Genomic DNA, 22,297 nt, shown 5'->3' with positions numbered 1-22,297 from the left:
ACTTCACAATCTTAAAACGCGTCTATTAGGGAGAAGTTTCTACTCCCTTATAAAATATATTTCGTTTCCCTCTCCAACTGATGTGAGATCTCACGTATTCTAACATGTTTAACCTTTCATTCATGTCAATGAAGAGCGATTTTAAAATTTTTAAAAGTAATAAACACTCTGAAGTGCTTTAGTGGAGCACTGAATGAGTGGTTCCATCCAAAGTAACTTTGTGAAAGAATTATTCTTTTTATTTGAAAGCACTTTTTTCAAACTTCATTCCGAATCCTTCCTGTAACTTAACTCATGCTTCCTTCAAAAGTCATAGAAATGCCTTGAAAAAGGAAAACCTTTTGTTCCCTGTACTTAACACTAAGCAACCGTTGCCGAGAAGCCTGTCATATAGAATACTGGTACAGTGGTTGCTAAGCTCCTTTCCATACAGTTCAGTTGCTGAATTTTTCTCTTTCATGTGTTTCAGGTGAAGACTGTGTACCCTTTGGGCTTCTATAGCTTGTTGACGGTGCCTCCTATGCTGGCTATGATGAACGTGTTCTGGTTTTGGAAGATCGCTAGAGGAATGATTAAAACTCTCAGAAAGGCAAGGCACAACAAATGACAGGTCCGTTTTACCTTCTTCCTTTCTTTGCCTTCTACTACGCTATTCAGTTTCCAACATGAAAAATGTAAAAAAAATGTAGCTAATTTGGAGGTACAAGTAATGCTTCTGCTCTGTAAAACTTAAAAGCCACCAGTATAGAAAACCTCAGATCCTTTGTTACTCCACGAACCTCATAGAACTTCGAACTTCGAAAGATCCTAATTTATACTTTGAATACGATAACAAGTATGTTAGATTTGAACATCTAACATTTTAATCGAATCTTAATTAATTAGAGTTGTGCTCTGGTTGGTAATTCATTATGGAAATATAATCAGCTTATTGTCTATGATTGTAATGCATAGTTTTTTTTTTAAGTAGGGTTGGAAGTTTATATTGTGGATTATAATTAGATGGCTAAATTACAATACAAACCTTTGTTTACTTGAATTTGAACAAAAATTAGGACTTATATTTCCTAGTTTAAAATATTTATTTTATTTTAGATAATAATTTCAATTTTCATTTAAAATTTTAAAAGATTCATTTTATTTTAAATGATAATCATAACAAAAAGAATAATTTGTTGCACATCATTTTCCAAACTTATTTTTGTTTGACTGTAGTATGCACCTACCCCATTATTTCGCCACTTGCTAAAATTACCCTTTTCTCATTCCAATAACGACTCTTCCTTTTTCTCCTTTACAACGACTTCTGAAACACTTTAGGGGTAATTTAAAACCGAAAAATCTGGCTGATTTTATGTCTTTTAAAATTAAAATATTTCAATATATGGTTACTTTTTTAATCGATTTTTTTTTTTTAAATTTCTATTTCTTATATAAAAATTGTATTGTTTCAAATAATAATGAAGCGTGATTCATTGTGATTTTAATTATATAAAAAAAATAATAATTTATTTATGAAAAATTAATCAATGAAAGGACAGTGATTCTTTCCAAATATCGTTTTCTTTAAGATAAATATGTCAATTTTGTAATATGATGAGTCGGTTTAAAGTAAAATTTAGATTCAATATTTATTTATCCAATTATTACATTAAAGGTAAAAATTATTTATTAAATTAAAAAAATAAAAGGATGGAAGAGAAGAATAGAAAACGTGAGGCCCATCCAATCCCAAAAGTGCCTTCCAATCGAAAAGGGATTTGGTTTTGACTTTAATGAGCCGACCACCACGTGGCGGAAACTTATTGGTTCCCGCCTTGCGAAAGCCTGCCACGTTTGTCAGCTATTTCTGGTCCGTGGACTAGTGGCTCTTGGGTTCGTCGCTGAGACAGTAACAAATAAAGCCAATTTAATATTATTATTATTTTTATATTTTTAAATTTGAGAGATGAACAAAATTTAGAAGTGAGTTTTAAATTTCCTATTAGTTACGGTAAATGAAAAAAAAAAACCGAAAAAAACCGAACCGGACAGAAGATTAAATTTTTCCCGTTGAATTAAAAAATGTAATTTTTTTTAATATATAATTAGATTTAAATGTTTTTTCCCTTCTAAATAATATATTTATTTACATATAATTGTCGGAAAAGATTAATTATATTTAATAAAAAGAGAAAATGTCTACTTTATAAAAAGAAATACTTTATACAGAACACCTTTTGTCATTTGTGATTTTTGTACAAATATTTACTAATGGATTTAATTATTCTTTTATATTTTAAAATGCAAGAATATTTATTTTTAAAATAGATTTTATTTTCATTAATAAAATAGATATTCAAATATCTAACCTCATATTTAATCTCGATAACCTAAATTTATTAAATTTATTAAGTAAACACTCCAGCCTAGTTAGAATATTCCTATCACATATTTATTATATATTTTAATGTACCAATAAAATCGTGTAGTGTGAACAAAAATATATAACATATAATTATTTAATAAAAAATATATAGTGCGAAATAAAATATATTCTCCATTTTTGGAAGCAGCGATTGCGTTGAACGCGGTCCTAGAACGAAACGAATCGAACAGCACGCACGAAGCGCGTAGGGTTCTCGACTAAGCCCATCCACGCCATTGCCTTGTCCATGGCGTTTCCCTCGGGACCTTCAAATCCATGCTATAAAGCGCCAAACAAACCAGTATAAACATTTGCCCACTCTTCCACGTTTCTTTGTTTTTTTACATTCAGCCTTTGAAATCATTTTTCTATTGCTCTCTCTTCCAGTGGACGTTATGGAAGATTGCGAAATGATGGATGGAAGAATCTTTGGATCCGACGATTGAGGATTGTTGCGGGAGATTATTATCTTCAGCTCTGTAAGACGGGATGATGTGGAGGAGATGGTGTTCTAGTGTTAGTTTATTGAGTCGGAGCTTGCTGGTGAATGGAGTTCGCAGGCCTTCTTCTCCGGTATCTTCTTATGGAGCTTTTGGACTTGGAGGAGTTTCTTTGATTTCATCGACGGCGGTACGGTCGTCGGCCTGGTTTTGTACCAGAGTGGTTTCGTTTTCGTCATCTGTGGATTCGGAAAAATCTGCAGGAGTTGGTAGCGATGGGGGAAAACGTGCGAGCGGTGGTCCTGGGCTTGGGCTTGGCCTTGGCTCTGTGAATGAAGAATCTGGTAATGGAATTAGCGGAGAGACGATATCGTTTGCGGAGGCCAAAAGGCTGATGAGATTGGTAAATGTCGAGGCGTTGAAGATGAAATTGGGGACTGATGGGAAGGAGGCCATTGGATACCTGGAGCTTATCGAAGCTTGCAAAAGCATGGGCATCGCTAGGTCTCAGGACGAAGCTGCTGCTTTTGCTCGAGTTCTCGATGAGGCTGGTGTGGTTCTTCTGTTTCGCGATAAGGTCTATCTTCATCCTGACAAGGTTCGTCAAATCGGTGGGACCTTATTCAATTAATGCACTGCACTGCATCATGGCGTGGCTGTTTTATCTCTTCATAAGTCATCTCATTCAATTTTTGGTTTATTTAGTGTCAGAAATACGGGAGGTTGGTAGAAATTTTCCTAAAAGGGTCAAGACTTTTATATAATGGTTTGATTTAGATGTATAGGGTTTTCAATTTTCTAAACAGTTACGGAACAGAGTAGGGAAAATTTTAAAGTTTGAATACATTTCTTTTTTTGAATTTAAGACGAATCAAGGGTGGGTGAGCTCTAACAAAGAGATTAGAGATAATAAGTTAGATCACTGGTGGGTCTAAGAATTTTTTTGTTGCCCAAATATTGTAGGGTCAGGTGGGTTCCCTGGCTGAGATCAATCTAGTTGAGTGCAAGTTAGGCCAGTTAGGAACTATGAATCTCACAATGGTACATGATACTGTCCACCTTGAGAATAAGTTCGCATATTTTTCGTTTTCCTAAGATACCTCAGAGATTTATTTCTTTAAAACTCATGAACAATCCCTTAACTAGTGTACCCGGGACTCGTTTTTCAACAATACTCAACACATTCATGGATAGATATTGAAAGATGAAAGATAAATAAAAAAGGGACATGCTTGGAAGTTCTGATTTGTCTGTATGGTTTTTGGCTCTTGCGTTTGTTTTTTCGCTGAAAAAGAACATGTCATTCGGCCAATAAATAAGGTTTGGGGGTCCAACTAGGTCGGTAGGAGTTAGCGTTTAGAAGTCTTTGAACGGATTTTCCTCCCTTTATGGAGAAAAAAACTAGCTTTTCATTAAGATGAGTGAAGGTCAAATCAAAAGGCAAGGTCGACCGAAAGGTGAAACGCTCACAAAACACGGAAGGTAACCAGTTGTTGGTTACCAAAATTGGCAGTTTTCAGAATTTGCTCGTAAACATTCAAAAGGTAGAGAAGAAAAGCAATGCTGATTAAGAGATTACCGTAGTGGGAAGGGAAGTTTTTGAGGACTTGCGATTCTCAACTACGTCCCCTTAAACTGCCAAGAGCCAATAGTTTGGGCCAGGATTTTATTTGTTTCTTTATTTAGTTTTGGAGAAAGAGCCAAACTTCCCATTTGATTACTTGAAAGTTTCATATACTTCAGAAGAATACCTACAAAAAGGCTCCTAAATTGGTGTTTAAGTTTACAAGAAAAAGGAAAGAACACCAAGTGGAACATAGCAATCTAGGAAAGTCAAAAGTTTCGTCCCATATTTTCCAAGACGGGAGCGGTCCACCTCATTTAACCCATTACTTGTTTGCTCTCCCTTTGAATCTGTGTCCACACAGAGCTTGAGAAATATTGTCTTTTGCTTCCCTGTCAAAATCTTGGGATATATGACACTGTCTGTTACATCAAGGATGTCTAAAATTCCTTGCAAAAGGTCGGTGAAAATGAACATGACACACATCTTTCATTGCTTCTGTACTCAGTATAACAGATTTAGTTGAATTAGAATTGATCAGAGCTGCCTCTTGTTTAACTTGTTTTTAGCCTATGAGCGTTCGAGTCTTGTCTTCCAGTTTTCTGGGTTTTGAATTCTTAGAAACTTGATTAGCAGATTTGAAGTGTTGTAGTATTTCTTTGTTCTGAGATTCTGGATCAGATCACGGCGCGTTTCACACCGATGTCAAAACTGCAAGTGTGCCTAATCCTCAGCCTTTTTCTGGGATTTTGAGTTTTCTCAGAAGTGTTCTTCTTGTAAGAACTTAGCTTTACCAAACAATATCTATCTGATTCGGGTTAAACGATCTGTTAGTTCTCGAAACCGGTATCTCTTTCGATGAAGAAATACTGTGGATTTGAGTAAGCATCAATCATTTTATCTGAGTAGTCATTATATTCAAATTCTTATTAGTGGATGCTGGAAGCTGAAATCTTGTTGCTCAGTAGGTTACTATCCTGGATGGTTGTTTAGCATTTTGTTGTCACATCTTCTTTTATAGGATCTCAGTTGGAGAGGAAAATGAAACATTGCATATAAGGGTGTGAAAACCTCTTTCTAGCATATGTGTTTTAAAACCTTAAGCGGAAGCCGTGAAAGGAGACAAAAATCAGATCCTGCAACTTATAAACTTAATCTCGATGTTGTAGGTGGTGGATCTTGTGAGACGAGCGATTCCCATTGCTTTGATGCCTGAAGACGACCCGACAAGGAGCGAGCTAAAGCAGCTACAAGAAAAGAAGGAAGAAATTGACATATTGGCACATAAGCAGGTACGACGAATACTGTGGACTGGTCTAGGCTTAGCCATCCTGCAAGTTGCGCTCTTCTTCAGGCTGACATTCTGGGAATTTTCATGGGATGTAATGGAACCAATAGCATTTTTCACCACAACAACTGGATTAGTCATAGGCTATGCTTATTTCCTAATCACTTCAAGAGATCCCACTTACCAGGACCTGTTGAAGAGGCTTTTCCTCTCAAGGCAAAGGAAGCTGTTCAAGAAGCATTCTTTTGATGTTTGCAGATTCAAGGAGTTGCAGAAAAAATGTAAGACGCCTCTCAACGCCACCGCGAATATTAAGAACCGGGTGGGCGTAGATCTGGACCTTGAGGATTGTTTGAGTAGAGATTAACACTATCATAACCCTTCCTTTATTAGACAGGTAAGGGGGATAACCTCCTTTATTAACATCTCTGATCTTTTTCTTTCTGAGCGCTTTCATTCAATTTTGAAGTTTAGAGTTATAAACTAGTAAAGAATACTTCCTTGTTCTTGCCTTGTTCAGTCAAATATGGAATGGAATGCTCTGAAATAATCATGGCATTTTCAAATCTTGAATGTGGCTACTCTTTAATAATGGGCTACTTTTGTAATATTTGCATGGAAATATGTTTGAGACACTTCTATCTCATACATGTAAGTGAAACTGAAATAGCTTTGACCGATATTGTCCCATTTTTTACCAATATTGTCCTAGATATTGTTTGTTTTGGTTTGTTACATATCATCTACGTTGTTCTCACAATTTTAGAATGTGACTATTATGGAGAGGTTTTTACACTCTTGTAAGAAATGTCTCACAATTTTAGAATGTGACTATTATGGAGAGGTTTCTACACTCTTGTAAGAAATATTTCTCATGTGGGATCTTCACATACTTTGTAAGGGTGTGAAAACCTCTTCGTAGTAGACATGTTCTAAAATTGTGAGGCGTCAGGTTGTTACAGGCAATATCAACTAGTGGTGGCCTTTATGTAACGGGGGCCAAAACGAACAATATCAACTAATAGTGGCATGAGTTGTTACAGAAACACTATTGATTACATTATGGCAAACCTCAACGTAATGGGTCAAAGCAAACAATATCAACTAGTGGTGACCTCGGATTGTTACAAAAACACTATTGATTACATTATGGCAAACCTCAACGCAACGGGCAAAGCGGAGAAAAATATATATTTATAGGGGAGTAATAATTAATTCATTTAAAAATGAGTTAATATAATTGGAATGTTGTTGATTTTCTTTTTCCAAAAAAAAAAAAAAAAAGAAAAGAAAAGAAAATTGCTTAATAAAATTTGAAAATATACGGAGTGCTTTCCTGTCGTGAAAATTACAATTTTAGCTTAATAAAAAATGAATAAAACAAATTTGCGTGTAACTCGGGTGGAGTAGAGTGGGCAAGATGGTAACTTGACATTGTAATAGATAACTAGATAAGGTTCCGTCCTGTGTTTGTAGATTTTGCTGATTCGTTTAGTTGGCCATTACTTCCATTTTTTGCTCTGCTCAATTTCTGCAATTACATTCACAATCACAAGAAGAAGAAGAAGAAGAAGAAGAAGAAGGCCAAATGTTAGGCACGGTGAATCTAGTAATGGGCTCATCTTCAGCCGCCATGGCTACTCCAACGCAGTGTGCTGCCGTGAAATCTCTTGCGAGCTCCAAAATTGGTCTCCACAACCACTGCCGAACGTTTTCATTGCCTTTGGGATTGGCTTCTGCTTCTGGTTCCAGCTCTTTCTTCTTGTCTCACCGAGGTTCCTCTCTGTCTTTTTTGCGGTTCAAGACAGCAGTCGCCGCCGTTAACTCCGATCAAATCGTGTCCTCCGATTCGGCGGACAAGGTAATCGTTAGCTTCTGAGATTTTTCCGCATTTTCTCTTGACTTCATTTTCTAAACTCCGACGATACGCGTTATTGTTCATATCTAGGTATAAAGTAATCGATTATTACGGGTTCGATTTTTAAAATTGTTGATATCCATCGAAATCTAGGGAAATTGTATGCATTGTCGATGTCGAGACGTTTACATTAAACCGCGGATTTGATCCGAATTCGTCTTGCTTTATGTCCGCCTTTCTTTTTCCCTAGATCGTTCTGGAAATTTAGGATTGTAGTAGCCAAATTCACTGGTTTTATGATCTTTCCAATGCAGGAAGAATCGAACAAGTATTATTTTCTAGTTGCGAATGCGAAGTTCATGCTCGATGAGGAGGAGCATTTCAAAGAACTTCTCTTCGAGCGGCTTCGGAACTATGGGGAGCGTAACAAGGAGCAGGACTTTTGGCTGGTCATTGAGCCTAAGTTCTTGGACAAGTTTCCTAACATCACAAAGAGATTGCAGAGACCTGCCGTTGCTCTTGTTTCAACCAACAGTACCTGGATTACGTAAGCTACCTGTTCTTATTTTGCATACTTGGTTTTTCTTTATGACATTACATAGGTTGAATCATAAAAATCCCCTCACAGTGTCATTTGTTTCAAAATACTTTGGAATATTGCTCTTACATTTTCATACACTTTCAAAACTATATTCGAAGTAGAAATTCTTTAGAATTTTAGAAATACTTTGATACTTTTGAAAGTTGCAACATTACCCTTAATCTTTTACAAGTGTTTTGAAACTATCTTTATAGTAGAAATCGCATGAATTTCGAATAAAGCTGAGATCTAGAATAGTGTGACGGTGACCTTGGGGTACTTTTCAAACCAAGGTAAACTTCAACAGTATCTTTTTTATATAATTAAGCCTATTACATAAAAGGGTGAGGACTTGACACTTACAACCTTATGAATGTGGGGGGTGTGTGAGATCCCAAATCGGTTGAAGAGAAGAACAAAACCTCCTTTAATGGTGTGGAAACCTCTCCCTAACGTATATACATTTTAAAAACCTTGAAGGGAAGTTGAAAGGGGAAAGTCCAAAATGAAAAATATATGCTTGCAGTGGGCTTGAGCCATTAGAGGATGACTTAGATGTAATTTTCAAATAAATGGCAAAGTCGAGAGTATATATATAATTTAGGCTATTAAATAAAGGGTGAGGACCCGACTCTTACAACCTCACGAATGGGGGCATAACATATAAGTCCCGTTTACATAATTTGCATTGGTATATTTAGTTCTTGCAGCTCAATGATAATAGGATATCATACCATAGAAAAATTGATCATTTGAGGCAGAACAGATTCCTCATATGCTCGTAGCTTTTATTTAATGGTGTGCTTAGAGTTACAATAGGAAAAGGGATATGGAAATGGTTGCAGCCACTGTAAAAGGACCTCAAAACTCGAACATTCTTTCATGTATGCCAACAATGTGTTTGCTTGACTGCGCCATTTTGGTCCCCTTTTCTTGTTGATATGGGCAGGTTCATGAAGCTGAGACTGGACCGAGTTTTGGCCGAAAGTTACGAAGCCAATAGCTTAGAAGAAGCATTGGCTTCTACGCCCACCAACCTGGAGTTTGAGAAGCCTGAAAAGTGGGTGGCTCCCTATTCCAAGTATGAATATGGATGGTGGGAGGCTTTCTTGCCGCCGGTGGCAAAAGCAGAAGCAAAAGTATAAGCTGTGTATGTAGCTTTGTTTCTTTAGTAGGCCTTTTTTTTTTTTTTGTTTACCCTTTCTAATCAAGTATGAATTTTGATTATGTGAGGATTTCACAGAACATTTGGAGTTGAATGTGGTTTTTTTTTTGGTAATCTAATGTGGTAAAAGTGAATTGTATTTGAGAGGCTTGATATCTTTCGTGTGGCTCAATATCTGCAATGTAGTTCGTCGAACAATGAACGTAGTTCGAATGTCTTTTTATTGTCTATTTTCTTTAATGGTTTAGCAAGTTTGTATGTTGAAATCTCCTCACGAACAAAATGATCTATTTTCTTAAGGACGACAGCTAACTTATTCTATCGTGAACGAGAGGTTTAAGAATGTTTTTCATTACAACCTTACATGTTAATCGTCTAATCTAATTCACTAGCTCATAAATACTCTAATGCATAATTGAAGCGTCTATCAAAACATAATTTAATTAATTACGATTTTATTTCATAATCATTTAGCTATAAAATAACTAGCTATGAATTAATGCAAAATATATATTTTGATGCAAAAATTAAGAACTGTGATATAAATTTCAAAGCTTAGATTGTTCTAATGTTTATATAAACTAAGAGAATTAAATACAAATTTAAGTAGTTTAATCGGGTTTTCGATTTAAATATATATATATATATATATAAGAAAAATAAAATAAAATAGAGAAACAATTGCCCAGACCGGGAACAAGAGGTTAGATGGCGCGGCAAAGTTTACTTTTCTCCATCTACTTGTTATAAGTTACGCGCACGATTTAGGGTTTCGGATATCCTGTTAATTTATGGAACATGCTTGAGTAATTTCCGTTGGGTTGACTGAATCATCCATTCAAGATTATTGGGCTCTGAGCTTTGGATTAGGTAAGTACACTTCTGTTCTGGTAATCGGAATACAGAGGAATTGAGGAATCGAAGAACAAAAAGAAAAATGTTGGCTGCGTGTCGGTGTCTCGGAGCGACCGAGCTGATTCAATCTAATGGCCGACATTTTATGTCTCCTAAAGGTGGAGCTTCGTTCTTAATCTATTGCAATCGTAATTACAGTCGTCTTTCAACTGGTATACTTGGAAGCATCTCCGATCGACATCCGAGCTTTGGCGGCAACTTCATCAGAACACATGACGATCGTATTCTGTACATTCAAGGCCGCAATTCTCTTAGTTTTAGTACATTCAGACCGAATTCCAATCCGCCGAGTCGTGTCCATGCATTCTTGCCTGATCCTTCTTCTTCCTCCTCGACGAGAGGATCTCAATCTGTTAGTTTCTTTTGGTGGATTATGTGTTTTGTTATTAAATTGTAATGTATCTTGAAGTTGAGTGTTAATTTCTCCTCCATTTCCATGGTTTTGAACAATTCAACGCAGGGCTCGATGTTAAATGGGCGACTAGTGTTCTCAACCGCTTCTGCAAATGGCAGTGATGCTGCATCTCCCGGGGGCCAAGGTATTAAGCATGTTGGTAAAGGATCGGAGTCCCAAGTTGCTGATACGAAGATTTTGCGTACTCTTGCTAGTTACTTGTGGATGAAAGATAACTCCGAGTTCCGTTTCAGGGTCATAATGGCTTTGGGTTTCTTGGTCGGGGCTAAGGTCTGATTATTTAAATCATTCATCACGCCTAGTACTCATGTTTCTCTGCTCTCTTCTCCAGCGTTTCATTTTCGTTCTTTTTTCCTTGTAGATTTTGAACGTTCAGGTACCGTTTCTCTTCAAGCTAGCTGTTGACTGGTTGACCACTGCTTCCGGGAATGCAGCTGCTCTTGCGTCCTTTACTGCCTCCAATTCCACCATGTTAACTCTTTTTGCGACACCAGCTTCGGTTTTAGTTGGTTATGGCATTGCCCGGTCCGGGGCATCTGCTTTCAACGGTACTAGGCATGATGTAATTGCTTATACTCGTTCTACGTTTTCCGCATGCTTCTTCTACCTCATAGCTTAGAAATATATTATTGTTTATTTACAATTTATCAACTATTTTCTACTGTTGTAATGCGATTCCTCTCATGTTATTATAGAGCTGCGGACTGCTGTTTTCTCTAAGGTGGCACTAAGGACAATTCGATCTGTATCCCGAAAGGTATGTCCGGAAAAGCCTTTTCTGTTGCCGCAAGCCAAATTGTACAGATGGTTTTCCAAACTTCGAAATTCTACTTTTTTTTTTTTAGTTCAACAAGTAAGGACGGAGAATTTGAACCTCTGCGATGAGCATACTCTCAATTTGACAATATCTAACTTTTTTTTTTTCTATTTTTTTTTAAGATGGGGATTCTTTTTTTGTGATCTTAAAATCTAATTTACCATGATGCTTATGCTTGATTGTCTTCTTAAAATTTGCAGGTTTTTTCACACTTGCATGACCTTGACCTCCAGTATCATCTTAGGTAATCATTTTATGTATGCAAACATACTCTCGTACATTTATACTTTTTTTAAAAATTTAAAATCTTATGTTATTGGCCAGTCATTCTGATTATTATTATTTTTTTGGATAAGAAACAATTTCATTGAGGCATGAAATTACAAAAAGGATATAAAATCCATGGTGATTATAAAAAGCATTCCTAATTGGTCATAAAGGAAGCGTATGTTTAACTTTTACACCAAGAGATATCATAATAAATAACGAGATCAAAGAACACATCGAAAGGCTTTTCTTTGTATATAAAAACTCTTTGGTTTCTCTCCTTCCAACGAATCCAAAAGAAAGCACGAGTAACATGCAGACACAGTATTGGCTTAGCATTCTTGAATGGATGGCCCAACAAAACAATGTTAAGAAGATCCTTCACATCTTCAGTGAAAACCAGAGACCACCCAAAAGCAGCACAAATTCTATTCCAGAACTTCCTAGCAAATGAACAATGGAAGAATATATAAAAACTCTTTTGTATTGATAGCTCTATGTGCAATTCCCATAGGATTTTTTTTTTTTTTTTTTGGTATTTATCTTTCCAAATACCGTCAGCCAAAGATTTCTTCAAAAGATTTGTAGGGTGGCCCATGTCAGCTAATAGTGATTTGGTTGAAAAGTGTCCATTTGGACTATATGGCCATCTCCATGAAGGGAAAAGTGGGGCATGGTCCATGCTAAGATCCGTCCATTCCGAGGCTTCAACATCCTTCAATTTCCTTCGAAGCCTGAGATCACAGAAACTGCAATTATTATTCTAGACTTCTTTGATTGATGCTTCATTACAGTGGGATAGTCTGTAAAGAAGGGGATACCGAGTGGCTAAAGGAGGCCTAGATATCCAAGGATCGATCCAAAATAAAGTGGATACTCTACCTCAAACTTGACGATGGATTCCGTTAGTAATGAAGTCTTGATGCTTGATAATGTTTTTCCTTGGCCTTCGTCCATGGCCATGGATGCCCAATTTGAAAAAGTTGATGAACCATATTTGGCTATTGTAAGCTTCCTCCATAAAGCATCTCAACCCACTTCGCAAGAATAGCTTTGTTTTTTGTCCTTAATGGATGGAGACCAAGACCCCCTTGTTCCAACGGGTATAGTACATTTGGCCATCTCACAAGATGCTGACCGTTTGAGTGTTAGCCCCCTTTCCAAAGGAAATTTCTGAATAATGTTTCCTTCTAGGCCCACCCTGTATGACAAGCTGAATATACAAATATAGTAGGTTGGAAGGTTTGTTAAGGTGGCCTGGGTAAGTGTGAGCCTTCTTCCCCCTTTGGACGTGAATGTGGAGCTCCATGTTATAAGTCTTCTTTCAATTTTCTCAATTGCAGGGACCAAAAAGAGAGTTCTAGGTGCACCACATAAATGGAGTCCCAAATACGTGTTAGGCCAATTCCCCAATTTACAATTGTATTAAACAGCCGATTTCTCAATAAGTGTGAATCAACATTAATACTGATGATCTCGGACTTATAGAGGTTGATGTTGTGTCCAGAAACCTTCTTGAATGCCTCATTCACATTGAGAAGGTGCTTGAGGGATAGCTCATCATCGAATTTGGAGAAAAGAATCTTGTCGTCAGCAAGGGAGTGTTTAACACTAAAATTTCCTTAACCAACCCGGAAGCGCTTGATGTTACCTTCTGCTTTAGTACGTATGGCTAAGGTGTCCATAATCATGATGAATAAAAAGGGGAGATAATGGATCCCCTTGTCTGACATCCCTCGTAGCTAAGATTTTACTTCTAGGACGGCTGTTTACAAGGATGGAGAAATTTGGGGAAGATATGTTGCTGGAGATATTGATTATTTGTGTAGGACTCAATACATTCTAGAAAAAGGGCCTAGTTAAGATTGGCAGAAACACATTGCATTCTCTCTCTCTTTTTTTTGTAGTGTAATTCTGCATTTTAAAATTTCAAATTTAAAAATCGGGATGGAGAAAAATCATAAAAATGTTGTTTTCAAAATTTTACTATTGGATCACATAATCCAAAAAGAGTTTTTAGAACCAAATATGCCAAATGGATACTCATTGAATCTATCTGAAAACAAGCAATGAATTTCAAATTTCATACCAAATAGACCCTAGGTTACTTGTCTGATTTATTGAAAACTATGACGAAGAGAAGCCAATTAGCACAATTTTCAGTCGTAATACCTCTTAATTGACTGCAAATATGGTACAGAATTAACTTTAATGTTATTGGAGTGAAGTTGTCAGGATGGTGTCGCTTCCAGTGAATCTGAAAAGTCAAGAAGTAATGTTACTCTTTCATCTCTGTTTCATTCATACTGGGTTGACATCTTGTCTCGTATGATTATGCCTGAATCATGAATTGTGATGTCAGCAAGTTTTAATTTATTTTTCCTTTTGGAGTGTAACTTCCGTGATAATCTTTTGTCCTATTCGCTTTATGTGTAGCCGTGAAACAGGTGCCTTAAGTAGAACTATTGATCGCGGTAGCCGTGCAATAAACTTTATTCTTTCATCGATGGTTTTCAATGTTGTACCCACCATCTTAGAGGTAGGATTTTACAGCTCTCTCTTACATGGATCCGTGCACTTTGGAACTCAAACCTTTGGAACTACTTGAGAATCCATTTGTTCATGTCTTGATTTCTGTCTGTTTATCTCTCTTCTTGATTAACATAATGTTTCATGGGGATGGGAATTTTGTTTCATCATTGTTATCCGGTTTTAACTTGAACTTCTGTTTTATCAGATATCCATGGTGTCGGGTATTCTGGCCTATAAATTTGGAGCTCCATTCGCATTTATCACTTCACTATCAGTGATAGCATATGTCATTTTTACGTTGACTGTGACTCAGGTTCCTTACTACCGCCAATTCTATACCTATTTGCTGTATTTGTTGGAGATATGATCTTGAGTTTATGTTTACTTTTCCTGTTGGTTTGATCTCATAACATTTTAAGTTTTCATTTCCATTTGAATTTATGTTCTTTTGCCACTACCACCAAATAGTTTAATGGGTTTTTGACGTTTGGATATATTGTCTTTTGAATGCACTTATTCTCTCTCGTCTCTTTTATGTATTTTCAGTGGAGAACTAAGTTTAGGAAGGCCATGAATAAAGCTGATAATGATGCAAACACCAGGGCAATTGATTCACTTATTAATTATGAGGTCTGCCCACGATGTTCCTGACATGGTTGCTTTTTACTTGTTCATCAATAACTCAGTTTCCATTCTTCTGCTGCTCCTTTCCCTTACTAAATGTACTTTTGCAGACCGTTAAATACTTCAATAATGAAGCCTTTGAAGCCAATAAGTATGATGAGTATCTCAAGAGTAAGTCTTACTCTAATACTCCTACAGTAGCTTATAGTGGTTTTTTACTAAAATGGTTTGGGAAAAAATAAGAAAGCGCTTGCCAAAAATGTGGTTATAAAGATCACTACATCATGTGATATTTATGTGCACGTTACCATGTTTACTCAATATTTATTAAAGTATGAAAAATGAAGTAGCCTGAACCATAGACGTAGACTTTGTTTGTACTTTGTATTACTTTCCGTTCTCCTCAATCCCCTGCATGAGTTCTGTGTTTGAGAATGTTAATAGGTGAAGATACCAGTGTACTTGTAACAGCAGAAGGATTTATTATAAGTGCACCTCAAAAATACAGTTCAAGCATGTATTAGGGAAGTGACATGAAATGCCTCTGTCAATCAAAATACTCATTTTGTTTTTCAGTAAATAAGAAAAAAAGACCACCCAATTTAAACAACCTAAGCACAAAAAGGGATGGAAAGATAAGATATCAACTTTAATGTAGGTCAATGGAGCTTGATATTTCTTTTGGTTCCCAACTGGCGTTGAATGCTAATGCTGTTTATGATTCTTATTCTTAGAGTATGAGGATGCTGCTCTGACAACACAGCGCAGTCTGGCCTTCTTAAACTTTGGTCAAAATGTAATATTTAGCACAGCGCTATCAACTGCTATGGTGCTGTGTTCACATGGAGTTTTGAATGGCAATATGACAGTTGGTGATCTGGTATTATCTAAAATCTAATCCTCTTTTAATGTAATATGCTTTGAACAATATAGTTAACCGTGTAATTATGATATTCTTTGAACAGGTTATGGTGAATGGTCTACTTTTTCAGTTATCTCTTCCTCTTAATTTCCTTGGTAGTGTTTATCGGGAGACCATTCAGAGCCTTGTTGATATGAAATCGATGTTTCAATTGCTGGAGGTACTAAACATCAAACAACAATCACTTTTGATGTCCTGCATTACCATCTTGGGTGTCTAAAGTCGTCTATCTGCATTTTGTTTGTAATTAACACCTTTAGTTTTATTTTTCACTATAGGAACGAGCTGATGTGAGAGATAAGGACAATGTGAAGCCCTTAAAGTTGGATGGGGGTAGCATTGAGTTTGATAACGTACATTTCAGGTGTTGAAGCAATTAAGTTTGTAGATTGTTTAATTTAAGCTAATATTAATTCTGCATTTACTCCGTTGTCTTTTTATGAAGAGTACCCTCACTGGAATTACCTTGATTTGCATTTTTTTTTCCGTTTCTTTTTTCTGATTCAATTATGCAATTCACACATGCAAATTTTTTACGATTGAATTTATTTATGTTAATTAAGATTTATCTTTTCTTTTTCTTTATATAATGATCGACGCAATAGAGTGGCACATTGGATTCATATGCTAGTTCTTTTGATTTACACTCTTGCACTTTGATAATTTCTGTCTCATCTAAATTGTAATTTTGATGTTGTCAATCTGTTTTCTATTCAAGTTCTGAGTTTATTCTTGTAGATGAAGATTATTTTTTTTTATATTCTTTTTATGATCATTTATGTCGGTGACGATTCGTATGCTCATTCCTTTCATTCACACTCCTGAACTTCCGTAGTTTTTTCCTCACATAGTTCATAATTTGATGCTGTTAAGTCTGATTTTTAGTCATTTTACATTTGCATATGATGGAATTGAATTATCTCTTAGGTTAATTTTATTAATATTTTCAAGAGATTATTGCCTTTTCCTTTTTAATTCATTCTAGAGATTATTGCCTTCAGTTATCTGACCGAAAGAAAGATTCTCAATGGGGTATCATTTGTTGTACCGGCTGGAAAGAGTGTGGCAATTGTTGGTACCAGTGGCAGCGGTAAAGAATACTAGTTTTGGGTTTTATTTACACTTACATGCTGCTAGATTATTGTTTAAGAACATTTGTTTGTTGTTGACATTTCCTTCTCTAATATGGTGCAGCTTATGAGTTTCTATTTTTTATCTTCAATGTTCTCTTCCCACTTCCCCCCTGGGTGTGCCAATTCCATATATTGACATTTTCTGTTGTTCTCGACCAAGAATTTTGGTTTCATTTCATCAATGAATTGCTCTAGGCATGCTTTGAAACGGTTAGGGGTAAAGTATGATGCACTGAACATGATCAATGGCCAGAGTGGAAGGAATTCCTCAAGAGTTTGGAATTTTGAAAAAGTGATTTGTATAGTTCCCTCCTGCCCAAACCAGAGTTGGGTTCTTCTTCTTTATTTTATTTTATTTTATTTTTGTTAATAAATAATTTTAATACTCTTTTTTAAATAGAGAACAAATCAGTCAATTTCAGCAATAAATAGGTAAGAACCATTTTGGCTGAGCAAGCTCCTCCTCCCCTTAGCAATTGTTTTGGAAAGGAAAGTATACTAAGAAAGAGAAGTTCTTTCTCTCATGTTACATCAATAGTATGGTTTAGTATCACAGGCTCCAATGATACATCTAATGTATGGCCTTGGTTTCTTATTTTCTCCAATGATACAAATAAAACGGTAGCAGCCCTTAGGGATAGCATCACAGGCTCTCGGAATCTCTTGTTTAGAAGGGAAATAAACGATTAATTGGAAGATTGGCTCATTCTGACCAGCAAAATCGAGGGGATTAGGCTTAGACCTTGTACAGACCCTTGGAGGACAGGTGGCCCCTTGACCCAACATGTAACTTTTCCTCAAATCTCTCCATTTTTTGGCTACCAAAACCTCATCCACGTGATTGGGAAAGGTGAATATCTCAGAAGAGTTAAAATCTTCCTTTGGGAGGTGGTTATGGGAAAAGTTAATAATATGGATTACATGGAAAAGAAAAAAGGTTCTCTTCCACTGCTCTTGCCCCATAGTTTGCTTCTTTTCAAGTGGAATAGTGAAACAGATGAGCACATCTTTGTTGCCACTGTTTTTTTGGGATGCCCTCCTCCAGGCCTTCCGTTGGACCACCCCATGCAAAAACAAATTCATCAGCCAACATACTATGATGGTGGCCCAGTGGCTCATACTTTTTAGCAGGTGAATTCCAAATAGATGAAGAGGATCAGAAGCTTCCTATGGATCATATTGGTAGAGAGAAATTATAGAACTTCAATGAAAAAGGAGAGAAATGACTCACAATTATATGATCTTATTTTGTAAATGGCAGGAACTTGGTGCGAACTTGGAATTTCTTTTGGAACTATTCTTTTAGTGATATTTATATACTAAATGGGATGGATTTTAGTAACCCCATTAGCTTTTTGACAATTTTATTACATATTAAAAAAAGGTGGCTGTCTATGATAACGGTGAATAGTTTACCTTCTTTAAACATGTGGCATTATGCATTCTGACCTTTAAAAGATAGGCTCCAATTCTTCTAAAGCCTGATTTTATAAAAAAAAAATTCCATACGTGTTTAATAACCAAATTTAAATCTGATATATAACTTTTTTTACTTAATGCTTGCAGCGTCATTGATGTAGTTAAATTGGTATCTCCATACAGGCAAGTCAACTATTCTTCGCTTGCTCTTCAGATTCTTTGACATCCATTCAGGAAGTGTAAGAGCCTTATCCTATGTTTTAAGATATTGGAATGACATTAGGTTTGTTTACAACTCAAAGGCGTTTTATCAGCATTCTTAGATAAATTATGAACTATTCTCGTTCATGCATTGACTCCATTGTACAAAATTATTTTATTATTGGTTAATTTACAAATCCATCCCGTGCTTCATATTGTTTGTGCATATTGGAGCTTGGAAGGAAAGCCTTTCAAGTTATTTATAAAAAAAAAAAAAAAAAAAAAAAAAAAAAAAAAAAAAAAAAAAAAAAAAAAAAAAAAAAATGAGATAGTGCCGAATGTAACTGAAATGCACGTTGTTATGAATAATGATTGATGATTTTTCTAAGACATTGTTATTATTGTTCACAAAATAATAAATGTGCAGCGCAAGAGTTGCACACTTTGAAGAAGAGTTTCTAATTACAACTGAATATATTGTTTGGAGAATCATTGGTGCTTGATTTACTTCTGAAGTTCTGAGGAGAATAAGAATTTCTCATTTACTTCAATGAGCCGTAAATTTGTTACCAATATTAGGTCGCATCATCTCAAGTGCTTCAGTGGCTTAGAGCCTGATTCAATGAACGAGAATCTTTATTTTCTGTTGGTTGTCTCTAACATTATGCACCCCGGAGATGGGATTCGTGTTCTGCTATTTATTATGTTTTGATAATTACAGTTTGTGTTTTTGGATTATGGTGGTGTCAGATGGTAAATGGCATTGATCTCCTCTTCTAACATGTCTTTCCAGATTAAAATAGATGGTCAAGATGTAAGGGATGTGACTCTTGATAGCTTACGGAAATTTGTTGGTGTTGTGCCACAAGATCTGGTAAGCTAAAAAATTGTCACATTCGTTTTACAATGATTAGTTTACTCTACAACCTATAAGATTTGCATATGTCCACAGGTCCTTTTCAATGATACAATTTTCCATAACATTCATTATGGTCGTCTTTCAGCTACCGAGGAGGAGGTATATCTTGAAGTTGTATGAGATTTTCTTATTCTCACCTGTGAGACTTCTCTTATAGCTTTTCCCCTCAGGTTTATGATGCAGCTCAACGTGCTGCTATTCATGATACTATCATGAACTTTCCTGACAAATATTCTACAGTTGTGGGTGAAAGGGGGCTTAAGGTGAGATCTTATTGCTGTTGACAAATACAGAATGTATTGCATTCTTGTATTTTAATGGGTAGTATCTATGCACCCTTCGGTACCAGAAGAGCACTGAATTTTTTAATGTTAACTGGATTTTCTCTTGCTTTAAATATGCAATTCACAGATGTATATGGTTGCATGCTGTTATAAACTAAACAAACTATGAAGCACAAAAAAGTCTACATCCGGATACACTTAAAACATGTGTCTGACACGTTAAAAAACGTATATGAAAGAATTTTTCTTTTCCAGTTTCGAACATGACTCTGATATGTGGCTAGAAGGCATGGCTTGTGCGCGACTCTAGGAAATATTTATACCTAAAAATTAGGAAAAAAATTGAATTTCTCTTATAGATTGAATCCTTATATATTGATGAATCCTAAAGTATTAGGATAACATCTTCACCCCCTAGTCATACTGAACTAATCTTTTTATCTTTCAAGATTTCAAATATTATTAGTTGGACTTAACTTCGAATGTCTTAGTGAAGTCTATTTTATTTTTATGTTAAATTTACATGCTCTATCTATAAAGAAGTAAATATAGACACATTTTATATTTAAAAAAACATGTTCCCAACATGTCCATGTCTTACTTTTAAGAAATTGACGTGTTGTCATATCTGTGTTTTGTCATGTCTCGTATTCATGCTTCATTGTAAACAAAAAAATCTTTACTCAAATTTTCCTTCAAGTGTAGAATGTTCCATCCGTAACATTTTGGCCAGCTCAAGAGCTCCCAACCCTCTTTTTTCCTTCTGATTAATGCTTTCACACAGTTCCTGATCTTCAATTGGTTGTGATGTCTCTGCAGTTAAGTGGTGGCGAGAAGCAAAGAGTGGCTTTAGCTCGAGCATTCTTGAAAGCACCGTCTATTCTGTAAGGATCCATTCTTCTTTCCTTTTTGTGCTAATCTGCAACTAATTAAAAAAACTATTTCTCCTTTCATTACATGGTTTTATATACCGTCTTAAGGGGAAAAAAAAACATTTACTAGTGAAATAAAGTAGCTGCACGTACTGTATTTTCTGAAAGCATGCTGTTTTTTTTTCTTTGTGGGTCTTAGTTATATTTTTATTACAAAGTGATTTGTAAGATGTTTATTGGTTATAGGAAAAATTACACTTTTGGTCTCTGGTCTCTAAGGTTTGGGTTAGCTTATATTTGGGTCCCCGAGTTTTCAGACTCAACAATTTTATCTATGATGTTTGCATCTAGTTACATTTTGGTCCCTTTGTCAGTTTTTCCGTTAATTTCTAACTGAAAGCTGACGTGACACCTATTTTTATTAAATTTTAGTTATTAAAATAAAACATTTTTCTTTTCTTTCTCTCCCCTTTCCATCTCTTCTTTCACCATTAATGGCAGAGGGGTTGCCCTCGCCAGTCGGCCTTGACGGAGACGGCCAAAGCAAATTTTTATTTTTTTTAAATAAAAATAGGTTCCACATCAGCTTTATATTTGTAACATGTAATATGTCTCCTTTCCTTTATATTTGTAACATGTAATGTCAACCTTTTATTCTCAGGCTATGTGATGAGGCTACTAGTGCACTCGACAGCACAACGGAGGCTGAAATTTTGAATGCGTTGAAGTCGCTTGCAAATAATAGAACCTCGATCTTCATTGCTCATAGGCTTACTACTGCCATGCAGTGTGATGAGGTTAGTAGCTGCATTTGTTTAACGCAATTTTCTCTTGAACAATTGCATATGGAATCTGCAGAACTGTTGAACTTCCATTCCTCTCAACCGAAAATCTAACTTCTCACTTTTGGAGCCTCATTGGAATGGTTTTTCAAGTTCTTAAAACTTTTTTAACCCTCTGAAAAGTCATTTGACCTTGTAAACTACCTGATAGTTATATGCAGTAAGCCGTTGTTGTTGTCTTTGGTTTACATTCTCATATAACACCAATTTCAATTTCTCAAATCTTGCTTTCAAAACTCTCTTTCGAAATCTCTTTGCCTCCGTTTTCTAAAACTTTCTTCCTGAATCGGGGCCAGAGGCTCGAGTATACGTCGCTTAGCTATAGGCGACGCAGTGAGTGTCGCACAATCGCAAATCCACTGCCATCAAATGCGAGTGTGACAAGACTTATCAACCCCAACAAATATGGCATTATTTGTTACAAATCCTTCATTAGCCAAAATTACGAATTTGTTGGCAATCCCTTATTAGTGAAAACCCTCTGTAATTTGCAGATTATAGTTTTAGAGAACGGGAAGGTGGTTGAACAAGGACCCCATGAAGTTCTCTTGTCAAAGGCAGGAAGATATGCGCAGCTGTGGAGCCAGCATAATAATACCATTGATTCGCTTGAGTCTGCAGTTAAACTGGAAGCGCAATAAAAGGGGTAATGATTAAGATCATTCAAAATAATAGCCCCTACCAATAGTTTATAATCTGTGCAATGGATTATAATGGATTATAGGCCCTTGATTTTTCTTGTGTACCATATTATATACTTTGATTTCTTTTTAAGTACTTTTCTCATCCATTCAAAACGAGTTTAATTTAAGAGTCTTGTGTCTTAGATTCGA

At 35.9% G+C, this 22,297-nt stretch overlaps 5 protein-coding genes across 8 annotated transcripts in view; 4 read left to right on the top strand and 1 right to left on the bottom strand.

The window, feature by feature from the left end:
• The window catches only part of LOC111484516 (transmembrane protein 56-B-like), a 7,216-nt gene extending 4,347 nt beyond the window's left edge, over nt 1-2,869 (top strand). For 2 of the 4 annotated variants that reach the window (XM_023131154.1, XM_023131155.1), the window contains exon 9: nt 470-871. In XM_023131154.1, coding sequence (XP_022986922.1) covers nt 470-607 — 138 coding nt within the window. In that variant the 3' untranslated portion in view covers nt 608-871. Of the gene's footprint in view, nt 1-469; nt 872-2,555; nt 2,709-2,794 lie in introns of those variants that run through there. The other 2 variants (XR_002718506.1, XM_023131156.1) reach the window with 2 other exon arrangements.
• LOC111484529 (CBS domain-containing protein CBSX3, mitochondrial-like) overlaps nt 1-11,517 on the bottom strand; it is a 21,526-nt gene extending 10,009 nt beyond the window's left edge. The window contains exon 1 of the mRNA XM_023131171.1: nt 11,507-11,517. The gene's annotated coding sequence lies outside the window, so the exon portion shown is untranslated. The remainder of the gene's footprint in view (nt 1-11,506) is intronic.
• LOC111484499 (calcium uniporter protein 5, mitochondrial-like) lies at nt 2,839-6,330 on the top strand. The gene is made up of 2 exons (XM_023131130.1): nt 2,839-3,445; nt 5,581-6,330. Exons 1-2 carry the CDS (start codon nt 2,897-2,899, stop codon nt 6,064-6,066), a joined length of 1,035 nt encoding a protein of 344 aa, XP_022986898.1. The 5' UTR covers nt 2,839-2,896; the 3' UTR covers nt 6,067-6,330.
• Nucleotides 7,163-9,532, top strand: LOC111484525. The gene is made up of 3 exons (XM_023131168.1): nt 7,163-7,560; nt 7,872-8,104; nt 9,087-9,532. Exons 1-3 carry the CDS (start codon nt 7,288-7,290, stop codon nt 9,280-9,282), a joined length of 702 nt encoding a protein of 233 aa, XP_022986936.1. The 5' UTR covers nt 7,163-7,287; the 3' UTR covers nt 9,283-9,532.
• Nucleotides 9,989-22,297, top strand: LOC111484432 (ABC transporter B family member 25, mitochondrial). Its single transcript, XM_023131014.1, has 20 exons — nt 9,989-10,569; nt 10,678-10,902; nt 10,994-11,180; nt 11,328-11,389; nt 11,650-11,693; nt 14,153-14,255; nt 14,454-14,561; nt 14,795-14,878; nt 14,983-15,043; nt 15,607-15,752; nt 15,838-15,954; nt 16,073-16,158; nt 16,796-16,884; nt 18,530-18,585; nt 19,341-19,421; nt 19,500-19,565; nt 19,637-19,729; nt 20,570-20,634; nt 21,284-21,419; nt 21,959-22,297. The coding sequence occupies exons 1-20, from the start codon at nt 10,240-10,242 to the stop codon at nt 22,103-22,105; spliced, it is 2,286 nt and encodes a 761-aa protein (XP_022986782.1). The 5' UTR covers nt 9,989-10,239; the 3' UTR covers nt 22,106-22,297.

This window comes from Cucurbita maxima, unplaced genomic scaffold (genome assembly GCF_002738345.1).
Source record: "Cucurbita maxima cultivar Rimu unplaced genomic scaffold, Cmax_1.0 Cma_Scf00009, whole genome shotgun sequence".
In the NCBI taxonomy this organism is placed as follows: Eukaryota; Viridiplantae; Streptophyta; class Magnoliopsida; order Cucurbitales; family Cucurbitaceae; genus Cucurbita; species Cucurbita maxima.
Note: the sequence above shows the minus strand (reverse complement) of the source record. Positions and strands in the feature narration are given on the sequence as shown.

Bases quoted from the DNA above. Each gene is read 5' to 3' on its own strand.
- LOC111484499 (XM_023131130.1), top strand. From the start codon at position 2,897: ATGATGTGGAGGAGATGGTGTTCTAGTGTTAGTTTATTGAGTCGGAGC. The intron at 3,446-5,580 runs GTTCGTCAAATC...TCGATGTTGTAG, and splicing joins TCTATCTTCATCCTGACAAG to GTGGTGGATCTTGTGAGACG.
- LOC111484525 (XM_023131168.1), top strand. From the start codon at position 7,288: ATGTTAGGCACGGTGAATCTAGTAATGGGCTCATCTTCAGCCGCCATG. The intron at 7,561-7,871 runs GTAATCGTTAGC...TTTCCAATGCAG, and splicing joins CCTCCGATTCGGCGGACAAG to GAAGAATCGAACAAGTATTA. The intron at 8,105-9,086 runs GTAAGCTACCTG...TGATATGGGCAG, and splicing joins ACCAACAGTACCTGGATTAC to GTTCATGAAGCTGAGACTGG.
- LOC111484432 (XM_023131014.1), top strand. From the start codon at position 10,240: ATGTTGGCTGCGTGTCGGTGTCTCGGAGCGACCGAGCTGATTCAATCT. The intron at 10,570-10,677 runs GTTAGTTTCTTT...AATTCAACGCAG, and splicing joins CGACGAGAGGATCTCAATCT to GGCTCGATGTTAAATGGGCG. The intron at 14,562-14,794 runs GTTCCTTACTAC...ATGTATTTTCAG, and splicing joins TTACGTTGACTGTGACTCAG to TGGAGAACTAAGTTTAGGAA.